The sequence below is a fragment of the Peromyscus maniculatus genome, chromosome 12, assembly GCF_049852395.1.
Source record: "Peromyscus maniculatus bairdii isolate BWxNUB_F1_BW_parent chromosome 12, HU_Pman_BW_mat_3.1, whole genome shotgun sequence".
NCBI classification, from domain to species: domain Eukaryota; kingdom Metazoa; phylum Chordata; class Mammalia; order Rodentia; family Cricetidae; genus Peromyscus; species Peromyscus maniculatus.
This window is the reverse complement of record NC_134863.1, coordinates 49,196,449-49,210,362: the sequence shown is the minus strand read 5'-3', so window position 1 is coordinate 49,210,362 and position 13,914 is coordinate 49,196,449. Positions and strand designations below refer to the sequence as shown.

The 13,914-nt window shown below is 37.9% G+C and overlaps 2 protein-coding genes across 2 annotated transcripts; one reads left to right on the top strand and one right to left on the bottom strand.

Moving 5' to 3' along the window:
- Window positions 1-847: 847 nt before the first annotated feature.
- On the top strand, window positions 848-1,789 carry LOC102909403 (olfactory receptor 5H2-like). Its single transcript, XM_006981589.4, has one exon. It carries the CDS (start codon window positions 866-868, stop codon window positions 1,787-1,789), a length of 924 nt encoding a protein of 307 aa, XP_006981651.1. The 5' UTR covers window positions 848-865.
- Window positions 1,790-8,486: 6,697 nt separating this feature from the next.
- LOC102909091 (olfactory receptor 5K16) lies at window positions 8,487-9,446 on the bottom strand. Its single transcript, XM_006981588.1, has one exon. It carries the CDS (start codon window positions 9,444-9,446, stop codon window positions 8,487-8,489), a length of 960 nt encoding a protein of 319 aa, XP_006981650.1.
- Window positions 9,447-13,914: the final 4,468 nt, after the last annotated feature.

Here is a 13,914-nt window from a genome sequence, read left to right as displayed (position 1 = left end):
ATTAACTTAGTAGTCTAAAAATTTTAGGACTGATCTTTTATCCTAATCATTATTCACATTGTCATTTCCTGTGGTGGTATTGTGTTCCCCAAAATATTGTGCACCTTAATAAACTTATCTGGGGTCAGAGAACAGAAAAGCCACTAGGTACTTAAGATAGGCAGTGATAGCACATGCCTTTAATCCTAGCATTCCAGAGGCAGAAATCCATGTGTTCAAGGATACAGCCAAGCATGGTGACTCACGCCTTTAATCCAAGAAAGTGAGCCTTTAATCCCAGGGAGTGGTGGTAGAAAACAGAAAGGTATATAAGGCGTGAGGATCAGAAACTAGAAGCATTTGGTTGGTTAAGCTTTTAGCTGGTTAAGCTTTCAGGCTTCTAGCAACACAGTTCAGCTGAGAGCCATTCTTGATGAGGACTCAGAGGCCTCCAGTCTGAGGAAACAAGACCAGCTGAGGATCCAGCGAGATGAGATAGCTGTGGCTTGTTCTGTCTCTCTGATCTTCCAGCATTTCACCCCAATACTTGACTCCAGGTTTGATTTTATTAATAAGACTTTTAAGATTCATGCTACAATTTCCCATGTTGGCTGGCCATTTTACCCACATATTAATTATATGAGTAACATTTTTAAAAATCATATTATTTCATCACATTTCTATATTTAAAATCATTGCATATTTCAGTTTTTTAATTTCACCAAATGCATTCTGTGAATTGAAGTAATAAGAAATGAAATTAAAATGTTATATTGATATGGTTATTATTTTATATAAAATGTATTCTTATATTTGATTTATGAATCCTAGTGAACATTACTTTTCATGTGTTTCATTTCAGGGGATACACAGTGAGGACTCAGAAATGAAAAATTTAACTTTGCTGACAGATTTTGTTCTTACAGGACTCACGGGCTCTCCAGGGCTACAGGTGCCCCTTTTCTTGTTATTCCTCGTGATCTATCTCATCACTATTGTAGGGAACCTTGGTCTAATCACTCTTATCTGGAATGACCCTCACTTACACATCCCCATGTACTTCTTCCTTGGTCATCTGGCCTTCGTGGATGCTTGTCTATCATCCACAGTGACACCAAAGATGTTACTCAATTTCTTACAGCTGAGTAAGATGATTTCCTTCTCTGAATGCATGATCCAATTTTTTTCCTTTGCAGTCTTTGTTACTGCAGAATGTTTCCTGTTGGCAGCGATGGCTTATGATCGCTATGTAGCCATATGCAAACCTTTACTTTATCCAATGATTATGACTAGCAGACTATGCATATGTTTAATAGTCCTATCTTTTGTAGGAGGAATTCTTCATGCTTCAATACATGAGGGATTTTTGTTTCTATTAAACTTCTGCAACTCCAACATAGTGCACCACTTTTACTGTGACATTATTCCACTGTTAAAGATTTCCTGTACTGATTCTACTCTTAATTTTCAGCTGGTATTTGTTTTGGCTGGTTTAATTCAAGCCTTCACCATTGTGATTGTTCTTGTGTCGTATACACTAGTGCTGTTTACAATTTTGCAAAGGAAGTCTGTCCGAGGCATCAGGAAGGCTTTCTCCACCTGTGGAGCCCATCTCTTATCTGTGTCTTTATACTATGGGCCTCTTCTCTTCATGTATGTCCTTCCTCCATCTCAAGAAGCAAATGATCAAGATATCATAGACTCTGTGCTTTACACAGTCATAATTCCTGTGTTAAACCCAATTATTTATAGCTTGAGAAACAAGCAAGTCATGGATTCCTTGAAAAACCTGTTAAAGAAAAAGGCTTAGACCTTACACAGTTATTTCTTTTTTAAATTTAGCATTAAAAATGTCACATTTTTTGCCTGTGTAAGTTGCTTGTTCTACTAAGAAATGTCCACAGAACTTTGAATTTTACTTTTCTTGTCTTTCTTTGACTCTGTCTGAATAAACTTTGCAATAATTACTTGATTTGTCTAATAAAATCCCTAAAATGTTGGTGTCTGTGGTGGTTTGAATAGAGAATACCCCCCAAATGCTCATGTATATAAGCATTTGATACATAGCAGATGTTGCTGTTTTATGATAGTATGTAATTTCTAGTATAACAGACTTGATGGAAGAAGCGCATCATTGGAGATGAGTTTTGAGAGTTTTTTGTCTTGCCCTATGTCCAATTTGTTCTCTCTGTTTCCTGGTAGGCTGACAAAATGTGATCAGTCAGCTTCCTGCTTCAGTTGCCTGTTACCATGACATCCCAGTCATCATGGTATGTGATCCTTTGGAACAGCAAACCAAGGAAAACCATTTCTTCTTCCATAGATTTCTTTTAGTCATGGTGTTTTATCACAGCAGATAAGTCATGAACACAGAAGATGGTGCCAGAAGTGAGGGATCCATGTGAAGAACCTGACCATCTGTATTTTTGGAAGAATATGGAAGACTTTGAAACTTTTGAATAGAAAAGTGGTGGGATGCTCTAAGCAGAGATTAGCAGATTATGGTATGGTCCTGGTGCATGGGTTTAACAAATTAGAGATTAACCTTTAGTCACCAAAATGCATCACTATCACATTATGAAAAGAGCTACAAGCACTCCCCCTTGGAGTCATTCAACAAGAGCAAGCCCAGATTTGAATTCTCTCTTTCATGCTCCCCATGTCTTCACTCCTCTGTCTGTCCTTGGTGAGAGTTTGAATTGTCTATGTGTGTCCTTCTGTGTAAATGTGACTGTGACTATGTGTGTCTGTGTCTGTCTGTCCCTAGCAAAGGACTCTGCTCTCTTCGTTATTTGACAGTGTGAAAAGATCACACAGGAAAAGGAAGGAAAGGAATATTTTATAGAAATTGTTAACAGAACTTTAGAAGTCAGTGGTTTCAACCAACTGATTCCAAATGACCCAAAGAATAAACAATTCTACAAACATCATTTTTATCACTGAATATCCGTAAATGTTGAGTTTAACCTTTGTGATAGATTTTAGAACTTTGCTTTCAACCTCTGCATTTGCTGCTTTCAACAAATGATATACATGCATTATTCTGAGTAGTGGTGTAGAAGAGTACGTACTTTAAGACACAACTATGAATAAATAGGAAATACAAGGCAAGTGGGGTTGGTTGTTACATTGTTTTCTTATATGAAGGTTAAATAAACAGGCTAAATACACAGTAGGATAGCAGTCTTAAATCTAAGTTATTTGAGGTATATTATTAACTTTGTCTGTGAGATCTATAGCCTAGAAGACAGTAGTGCTGAGAAAAATGTGTACTGTGGAGCCTGGCTCATGAAATTTCAGAGGGAAGTAAACACTGTATAAGAAACTGGGCTAGAGACTATTTGTATTGCATTTTAGCAAAATATCTGCTTTTCTGCCCATATCTTGAGAATTTATATTAGGCTGAGTTTAAAAGTAATGGACTAGTTTATATAGTGGAGGAAATTTCAAAACAGCATGATGTAGAGTTGTGGAGTTGTTATTTCTGATTAGGCTTATATAGGAGTAAAATGGAAGAAAACAATTAGGGCAAAAATAAATAGAAAATGTAGTTCAGAGAGCAAAAAAACACTAGGAGCTTAATATTACAGCCAAGGCATAAGTGAGGCTATAATTCTTTTTTTTGTTTTGTTTTGTTTTTGTTTTTGTTTTTTTGAGACAGGGTTTCTCTGTGTAGCTTTGCGCCTTTCCTGGGACTCACTTGGTAGCCCAGGCTGGTCTCGAACTCACAGAGATCCGCCTGGCTCTGCCTCCAGAGTGCTGGGATTAAAGGCGTGCGCCACCACCGCCGGCTGGAGGCTATAATTCTTGAAAGATTGTTGCCAGTGAGGAGAGGCCTCTTGCTCTGCCTTGAAACAATAAGAAAGGTACACGGAAGTCAACACCATACTCAGCTAAATTTCCAAATTTTCAAACAGTGCCTAACAGTTTTCTTCTCCTAGAAAGGAACTAGATACAAAAACTGCAGCTGATAAGATTCAAGGTGGCGAGGGTCCATCTTAAGCAGGCAGACAAACTTGGCACTTTCATCTACGTGGAACTGGTTTTGGAGGCATGACAATTACAAGGGTGTGTGAGGGGAAGCACGGATTCTTCTCCCAGGGTGTTAGAGGTACGTGAGGACAGGCAATGTATGACAGGACTGGAGTTGTTTCAAAAAGGCCCCGAGAGGCCAGGACTCTGGAGTGGCTTCTGCATGAAGCCGTGGAAGTGAAGACTGATTCCCACTGGCCTCTCGAGGTCCTGGAGATGCCATAAGAAATCTGTCAAGGAGAGCTGTTTAAAAGAGTGTAACGGTGGGCGTGGTGGCGCACGCCTTTAATCCCAGCACTCGGGAGGCAGAGCCAGGCGGATCTCTGTGAGTTCGAGGCCAGCCTGGGCTACCAAGTGAGCTCCAGGAAAGGCGCAAAGCTACACAGAGAAACCCTGTCTCGAAAAACCAAAAAAAAAAAAAAAAAAAAAAAAAAAAAAGAGTGTAACGGGTCCAAGAGAAATGCACTTTTGAAGGCAGAGAAGTTGGAGGGTCAGAGTCATCTAAGCCTTTTAAAACTGAATCATCAGACACTAGACATTGAGCTAAAGGATTTCTACATGCCCTCCTGGGTTTCTGCATTGCTTTGGCCCACCATTTCGTCACTATACCCTCCACGTATTCCTTTGGAATGGGAATGTATATTCTGTGACAATGTGTATTAGAAGTGTACAACTTGCCTTTTTATTTTATAGGGGTCATAGTTAAGAAATTGCCTTGAATATCAAAAAAGACTTTGGACTTTTGACACGGTTAAAGACTACAGGGACTTTAAAACTGGAATAAATGCATTCTATATCATGTGATGGCCATTACCCCATGGGAGTCAGGGAGCAGCTAGTGTTGGTTTGAATGACAAATGTCCCTCACTAGTTCATGTATTTGCAGTTACATGTCTCCATTGTTTACAGGCCCCCAGCTGGTGATGCTGTTTATGGATGTTATGGAACTTTAGAATTGGAATTTTGATGGAAGTGGGTTTTGAGAGACAGCGTTATCCTTTTCCAGTTTATTGTGTTTCCCGGTGTGCTGATGAAGTGTAATCAGCCCACTTCCTGCTCCAACTGCCTGTACTGTCCTGTCCCCATCACTATGTACTCCAGCCATATGAGAACATAAGCCAAAGTAAACTCTTTCTTTCACAATTTGCTTTTGGTTATGGTATTTGACCACAGCAGCAGGAAAGTAACTAATACAGTGACTTTAAAGAAGTATTTATATCATGATAAACAATACAGGTTTCTGTTTAGGTGAGCAGATGAAAATCCACTAGCATTTTGAAGTTCCTTCCAGAGTTATTGAGAATTGGTATAATTTTTCTCTTTTATCAGGTGATAAGGGAAAATAAATATATCAAAGAGAGATGAAGAGTGAAAGAAAAGAGAGAGAGAGAGAGAGAGAGAGAGAGAGAGAGAGAGAGAGAGAAGAGAGAATGCCCTTAACTCAGTTTATTTCCATGAGGAGTGAAAAAGGACTTACTTTTTTAAAAATATTTTTATTTTATAATTAATTTAATTTACATATCAGTCACAGAGACCCCTGTTCTCCCTCCTCCCACCCCCCAGCCTTCGCCCTAATCCACCCCCCATTCCCACCTCCTCCAAAGCAAGGTCTCCCCTGGGGAGTCAGCCCAGCCTGGTAGATTCAGTTGAGCCAGGTCCAGTCCCCTGCACCAAGACTTTATTCATATAGTATTAGGTGATGTGTTTGTGAGCAAGGTAGGAAAAAATAAATGGCAGTATAGGAAATAAATGGTCTTGGTCATCTAGAAATGAAGGCAAAAGGAAAAGGAAATCATTAATGCATTGGTATTTACTAGAATATTTATCATAAATAAGTAGATTTTAATGAAATAAGTTATCAGCAAATAAGATATTGCTAGGGAGATACAATTATAAAATGCTCAGTAAGTTTCTTGAAAAAAGGGAAAAACTTATTTTGATGTTTTACATGTGAGTCCTTATTATCTTTTTTCATCTCCACATCCCTTAAAACTAATGAGTGAGAACTTCAGCAGACATTCCCTGATCAATGGCAGGTCTAGCAAGCCAGAAGAACAGGTAGGACACCCACGCACGGAACACTTTCATCTCCTCAGTGGTTCCCACAGACCCAATCTTTAGTTATCCCTGTCCTCCCCACTCCCCAATCCCATTGCTATGTGCCAGCCCCCTACTGGGGTGGACATTCCCTGCTCCAGTGCAGGCCACCAGAACAGGCAGGAGAACTCAGGCAGAGACTGTAATGCTGGACCAAAGACCATGTCAGCTGCCAGAACTGCAGGTAAGCTGCCTGCCCACGGACTCCTCCACTCTTGGTTCCCCACACCTGATATTATACCCAGTGACACTTCGCTCGCTCTTTGCCTTGTCCTCCGGACCCCAACTTGGGTGGATACTGCCTGCTGGACCAGAGGCTATGCCAGCTGCCAAAACTCTAGGTATGTGGACCTCCTCTACTCTTTTGGTGTGCCTCTAACAGTATCTCAATCCCCGCTCCTCTCCTCATCATTGTGTCTTAGCTCCCAATTAAGGTGGAAAGCCTCTGCTCAAAAAGAGCCCATGACAGCTGCCAGAAGTGCAGCCCCCACCTTGAGCAGAGAACCCCTGTTCAACCACAGTCCACATGGACCAGAAGACCAAAGAGGAAACAAAAACCAAGAAATAAAGCACCTATCCAAATTAAAATCCAAACAAGAAAATAAAAAAAAAATCCAAACATAACAAAAAGGTAACAAAAAAAGAAAAGAAAGAAAGAAGGAAAAGAGAAGAAAAACAAACCCCTGGAGTCCAATTTGTTTTGGCCAAGTCATGAGGCTTGCTCAGAAGTGTGGTGGATATGCTCAGTATGTGTTCTCGTTTTGTTCACCCTTCAAGTACAGTTTATTTATGTTGGGATTTGTAGCCCTTCAGTGGAGTGTGGTTCACCTACCAGAGGCAACATTCTTAAAGGAAACTGACTCTCCCTCCTGCAGCAGCTATCAATCAGCATAGTTTCTCATCCAGGAGTGGGAATTTGTGTATACCTCCCTTCTCCACACTAGGATTCTGTCTGGGCTAAGCTAGCAAGGAGTTTGTGCCTGCTGTCACGGTCTCTGGAAGTTCATATAGGCAGCTGCCCTGTTGTCCCTGGAAGACACTGTTTCCTTGTAGTCACCCACTGCATCTGGCTCTTATAGTCTTCCTACCCCTTCTCTTACAATGGTCCAAGCCTTGGGAGGAGGGATGCAATAGAACTGTTTTAATTAGGACTGAACATTCTGAAGTTTCTTATTCTCTGTACTTTGGCTCTGTGTGAGTCACCGTGTTCATCACATCTACTTCAAATAACAGCTTCTCTGATGAGAGTTGAGGGACGCATAAATCTGTGGGTACAACAATAAATCATTAGGACTCTGTTTAATACTATGACCGTATAGTAGAATAATAGTAGTAGGGACTCCCTAAGGACATGTGACCTTGTCTATCCACAGGTTCTTGGCCCAGTGGTGATGATAAGTATGGATTTCTTCTTTTATGGGAGCAGGACTTAAATTCAATCAAAAAATGGGTGGTTACTTTCATGTTTAAAAGGTCTGTAGTCACATGACCATTTAAGTTAGAAAGATTTTATGTACACTTTTGTGCATGGTTTGTTTTATTTTTCAGTATAAATAGTGAAAATATAGAGCAGAAACTTATAAGACCTCTTTGGGAAAATGCCTAATTCTATTTCTAGTTGGAGGATTTGCACATTACCCAAGATTCCACATATCCAGAGGGAGGATTGTACCAGAAAGTATTGATAGTATATAAAATACTCTCAGGAACAAAGTATCCAGATTGAATTTATTCTACTCAAAGAATAATTACTAACTTACTTAATCTGAGAAAATATGCTAAAATCTATGACTTTACGTTATTGACATTCAAACTATCGATAATTTCATATTATATTTATAAAACAATATGTACTAAAAACTAGCAATTATACTCATGGTATAGTTTTTCTGTATTAGTTGTATTTGTTTTGCAGCATCACAATGTTTCTTTTTAAAAACTGTGCAAAGAAAGAAATGACAGAAGAAAGGAGGAAGAAAAGGAACAATTTCAAAATGATAATCACTCAGGTTTTGTGTGGAAATTTAAAAAGTTTCAAACAATATAAAACTCACACAAAATTGTTCAGTTAACTAGACAATATTAATCAAAAGATACTCTTAAACATTTAAACATCTGATTGTGTGTGGTATTAATATACTGAAACCGTATATTGGAAAATCCCATGGGAGTAACAAGAGTAGATAAGACAGTTATCAAATTTACATTGACTTATTTGGGTTATATAACTTAAGTGAATAATTAACAAATTATTTTGGAATTATATTAGTGTACAGTTTAATAAATACAGTCCAATGATTTAGAGACTAATACTTTATATGTACAACAATTTTATTTTTTATATTTCATATCAATAAAATCACTTTAAGGAACTATAATTAGTGAGCTGTAGAAGTTGAGGATTTTTTAAAAGTATTGTAAGTGTTTATAACTTTCTTAACAGCATTTATTACCTCCTTATTTCTCAGACTGTAAATAAAAGGGTTTAACAAAGGAATTATTATTGTATAAAATACAGCCACTGGTATATCTTTATTCCCTTCTTCAAATGGTCGAATATACATGAGAAGACAGATGTAGAATATAGACACGGAAAAAAAGTGGGATGCACAAGTAGAAAATGCTTTTCCTCTCCCATCCTTCGATTTCATCTTGAAAATAGTGAAAAGAATGCAGGAATAAGAGACCAATACAGTACCAATGGTAAAGACTTGAATTGGCATTGAAAAAATATATATCATTAGTTCATTGATAAAAGGGTCCGTACAGGAGAGCCTATAGAGTGGAAGAATATCACAGAAGAAGTGATCAATATGATTTGATTTACAGAAAGTTAACCTTAAGAGACACCCTACATGAATCATAGAATGCAGATTACTGGCTATGAAAGTGGCTATACTCATCTGAATGGAGAGCTTCTTGGACATCATGGTGTGGTATTGTAGTGGGTTGCATATGGCCACATAACGATCATAGGCCATTGCTGCCAGAAGAAAGCAGTCTGCAGTTTCAGCAAAACAGAGAAAATAGAATTGTGCCATGCATTCATAGAGAGAAATCCTTCTGTCCACAGAAAAGAAGTTCTCTAGCATCTTGGGAGTGATGGCGCAGGAGCAGCAGGAATCCATGAGAGCCAGGTTACCCAGAAAGATGTACATGGGTGTGTGAAGACGGCGTTCCATGTAGATCAAGGCCACCAGTCCGAGATTCCCCACCATGGTCACCAGATAGATGGCAAAGAACACCAGGAATAGAAGGGTCTTCAGGTCTGGGTGATCCGAGAATCCTACCAGGATGAATACTGTTGTCAAAGAGTGATTTATCTTCTCCATTCTCATTTCTCTGATGAGACAATAATTAAGAAATTTGATTGATATTATGCGCAGAATATGTCTAAGTCTCCCTCTCTAGTTACAGTGAGCAAGTGAGGATATCTTCAATTTACCTTAGCTGTCCCCTGAAATATGTCATGGTAGGTTAAGTCATATGAGAAGAAATCACACATAGATTATACATATAAGTATAGTCTTGAGATTTCTGTTTAACTCTTAAATGCCTCACATGGATTATTATATGTCATTGTACAAATTCATGGTCAGTGTATGTGATTTTCTATTTTTCCATATCTAAAGAATCTTGATTGTGTACTTTTAAAAAAAATCTATAGGGTCAATGTGATCTTTAAAAATAAATGTCCCTGTAAATATTTTAGTGACTAATTTATAAAAAATGTCATAGAATTAGTTTGAAAATATTTTTCTGTCTTAGTTATCTTTTCCCAGTAAGATTGTTGTGGGATATTTTAAATGAAGGCTCAGTTAACTTTTTAAGTTTGGATAAGATTGTGTAATATATTTTTCTCTTAAAATTATTTTTCTATTGATTTTAATATATTTGGGAACTCACTTTATCTTGTTTGATAAATTTCCAAAGAATTGCTTCTCCTTTTAATTATCCCTGTATCCTAATATTTTCTGTGCAGTTTCTAGTGTTTAGCATGTATTCTTCATCCTGAGTCTTATGGACAAGGTGTCTGTTCACAGTGTACACTCTGACATGATAAATGTCTGCTGTGTACCTGCCAATATTGTCAGGATGAGGCAATGTTTTCCTATTGTTTAGTTGAATAAAGGTTTTTTTATTTATATGATTAGTTAAACTTTAAATTCTATTCCTCCTGATCCATATGTTAGAATTCAATAACCACCCAAATTTATTAGATTTTAGTTTGTCAAGTGTAACACTGAAATATTTAAATCCAGAAACAACATGTATTTTTACTGTTATAATCATTTTGTTTCCCTAGAAATTGCTACAACTCTTTGGCTTTAATAGAGCTTAAAAGGATTTTTTTAAGAACAGAGTACATAGTTATTTAAATAACATTGCTTTAAAACCACACTTTATGCTTTCCCAAATACACCTTCCCACTGCCTGAATAACCTTTATTCTAGAATAGAGTTCAGCATTTTTGTAGGCTTAACTTTGTGTGCCTTTGCTATTGTTCCTTTTATTCTGTGGCCTTCAATGTAATAAACTGAAATCATGAGTATTGCAATGAGGAAAAAAATAGAAGCCAATAATAAACCCTGGTAAGAAAAACTCCATTTAAGCAATCAATATAGATGGACTGAGCTATTTGGGGCCACTTGAATGCAACCCACTTGGTGGTCAGAAGTTTTCCTTGCACTGATCCCCTTCCCAGCCTCAGGACCTGAACCAAAGCTGAGGCTGGGCCACTGCACATAGTTATTCAACTAATATGAAATACTTTTACTACCCATCCTAGAATTATTTTTTCAGAGTTGCAGATAGCTTATCTGAGCTCAGAATGGACAGAATAACCTACTTACTTCTTCATTCTGTCTTTTCAGTATATCTTCAATTCGGAGACAAACGAAACATAAGTAGATAAAGTGTAAAAAATGAATGCTGAAGTATTTTAGATTTGCTTCTCCATATTTAGAAATGAATCTGAAACTCATCCACACACTGTGAGCTCACTACCCATCATATTATATAGCCAAATAGAGTCACCTGATGCTTACAGAGGCCTTAAAGCATTGGGGAATAATTTATGAGAATCTAGGACATCTCTCTCTCTCTCTACTCATAGGTCAGTGACAATTCTAAAGGGAGTTACTTGGCATTAACATTAGGTATTTCTGCAGAGACTCTAGTTGGAGAGGCTGGTTCCCAAAACACCATTAAACCAAACACCTTAATTAAAAGTAAGAGAAATGAGATTTTGAGGTTAAATCTAGTAGACATGAATAAAGTTTGCCTTAACACCACCTTTACTGTTCACATATTTGATTGCTTGTGCCTCATTGATCTTACATGGAATTGATATTGGGCCAAGAAACAACATGGACCACTTGGTAACAAACAAACTTGAAAAGAAATTTGGATTTCTGGATAAGACAACAAAACCTTGTGCAAACAACTGGCATTACATTATTTTCTTTCACAACCTACAGTGAATGTGACCATATCCTAAAGATCATTTTTGTAAGCACTTCTGACATTGTTTTCTTTGGCAACATTTATGTGTTGAGGAACAGAATTTTACATAAAGTTGGTGTGTACAAGGCTGTGCTCATGTATTCAATTCCATGATAAATTTACATCTATGAAAGTATTACCATGATCCTAAGCTAACATTTTAGTGAAACTCCTACTCTAATCCTTTCTCAGAAATAGATATTATTTTGCACAAGAAATGGTTTTGGCTCTTAATTATTCTCCATGTCACTATCCTTAGTCTACATACTCATTACCTTGGTTTCCTGAGAGTTTCATGGACTGGAAATTTAACATCATTAATGACTTTATTTCTCATCATTCAATATTAAGTATCCACCTCCAGGGATATAGTCACCATTTCTTTTTCTTGTATTAGATTTCAAATGAGAACATTTAATCTTAAATGCCCTCTTAGATGTCTTTATATATCTAAATAATTTTAACCATCATATAAAGTCTTATTCCTACTTCAAATATATTATCATTTTCTTTTCTTTTTATTTTTGGTTTTGTGAAATAAGGTTTCTCTGTTTAACAGTCCTGGATGCTCTGGAACTCACTTTTGTAAACCAGGCTGGCCTTGAACTCACAGAGATCTGCCTGTCTCTGCAGGCAGAAGTTATGAGAACACATGCCTTAATTCTTTCAAACAAGTCTTGTCCTAAGTCTGTCCTGCAATCCCCAGTGGTCGTAATGTGTCCACCTCCTCAACTTCACTGTGCTAGGGCTACAGGTAGCATGGCCAACTTGAAGCTTTTCACTTGGTTATTAGAGATGCAATGTGGGTCTTTGATGAAGCTTTCTGATGGCACTTTCCATTAAGCTTTTATTTCACTGAGGTTTTTATTTTAAAGATTTCATGTCTTTTTGGCAAATTTTTCTCAAAGACTTGATGATGCCTTGCCATTTTGTATATTCTCTAACTGGCATGTTTTCTGAAGTTCAGCACTACCGATTTGGCATGATTATCTTTTTAACAAGAACACTTCTCTCTCCAGAACTTCTAACTATGACTCAGAATGGAGAAACTGGATAACAGTAAAGACATACAACTAAGCGGGGTGTTCAAATATACCCAAAAAAACAGTTGGAAATGGGAACTGTGCACTCTGAAAAGATGAGAAGGCAAGGCCATAGATAATGGAGTCTGTCAAAGTTAGGCTTTCTATTGCTTTGAAGATACACCATGACCAAGGCAACTCTTTTTTTGTTGTTTGTTTGTTTATTGGGACAGTGTTTCTCTGTGTTGTTTTGGTACCTGTCCTGGATCTCGCTCTGTAGACAGGCTGGCCTAGAACTCACAAAGATCTGCCTGGCTCTGCCTCCCAAGTGCTCAGGTTAAAGGCATGAACCACTGCCTCCTGGCCCAAGGCAATTCTTATAAAGGAACACATTTAATTAGGGCTAGCTTAGAGTGTCAGAGGTGTAGTTCATTATCATTACAGCAGCATGCAGGCAGATGTGCTAGAGAAGCTGAGAGTTCTACACCTGGATCCACATGCAGCAGGAAAAGAATGCCACAGAGGATGTGCCTTGAGTTTTTAATACTTAAAAGACCACCCTTAGTGACACACCTCCTCCCGCAAAAACCACAACTACCCCAACAAGGCCAACCTCCTAACAGTGCCACTTCATATGGCTAAGCATTCAAACATATGAATATATGGTGGCCATTCCTATTCAAACTACTGCATTCTTCTCCCTGGCACCCACTGGCATATGGCCAAAACATAATACAAAAATGGATTTAGTCCAAATTCAAAAGTCCCCATAATCTATTTATAATAAGCTCAGTATTGTATAAAAGTTAAAAGTTCAAAATCTCTTCTGAGACTCATGTAATCTAACTGTAATGCCCTTTTAAAATAAAAATGAAAAAGCAGATCTCATAATTCCGACATATAATGGCATAAGACACATGTTACTCTTCCAAAAGAGAGGAAAAGGGAACACAATGAGGGAATACTGGACCAAAACAAAGCACAAAACCATCTGGATGAATTCCAGACTCTGCATCTTCATGTCTGATGTCAAAGCATTCTTCAGATCTCCAATTCCTTTCAGCTTTGTTGACTACAACATAATTTTTTTTCCCTTGGGATGGTTCCACTGCCTATTAGCAGCTTTCCTTGGCAGCTATCCAATGACTCTGGCCTCTCCAACATCTTGGGGTCTCCATGGCAACCTAGACTTCACCTTTACAGCTTCATCCATGGCCTCACTAGGCCTCCATGAAGAGATACCCTGACACATGCCTGGCCTCACAGGCTTTCCTTAGTT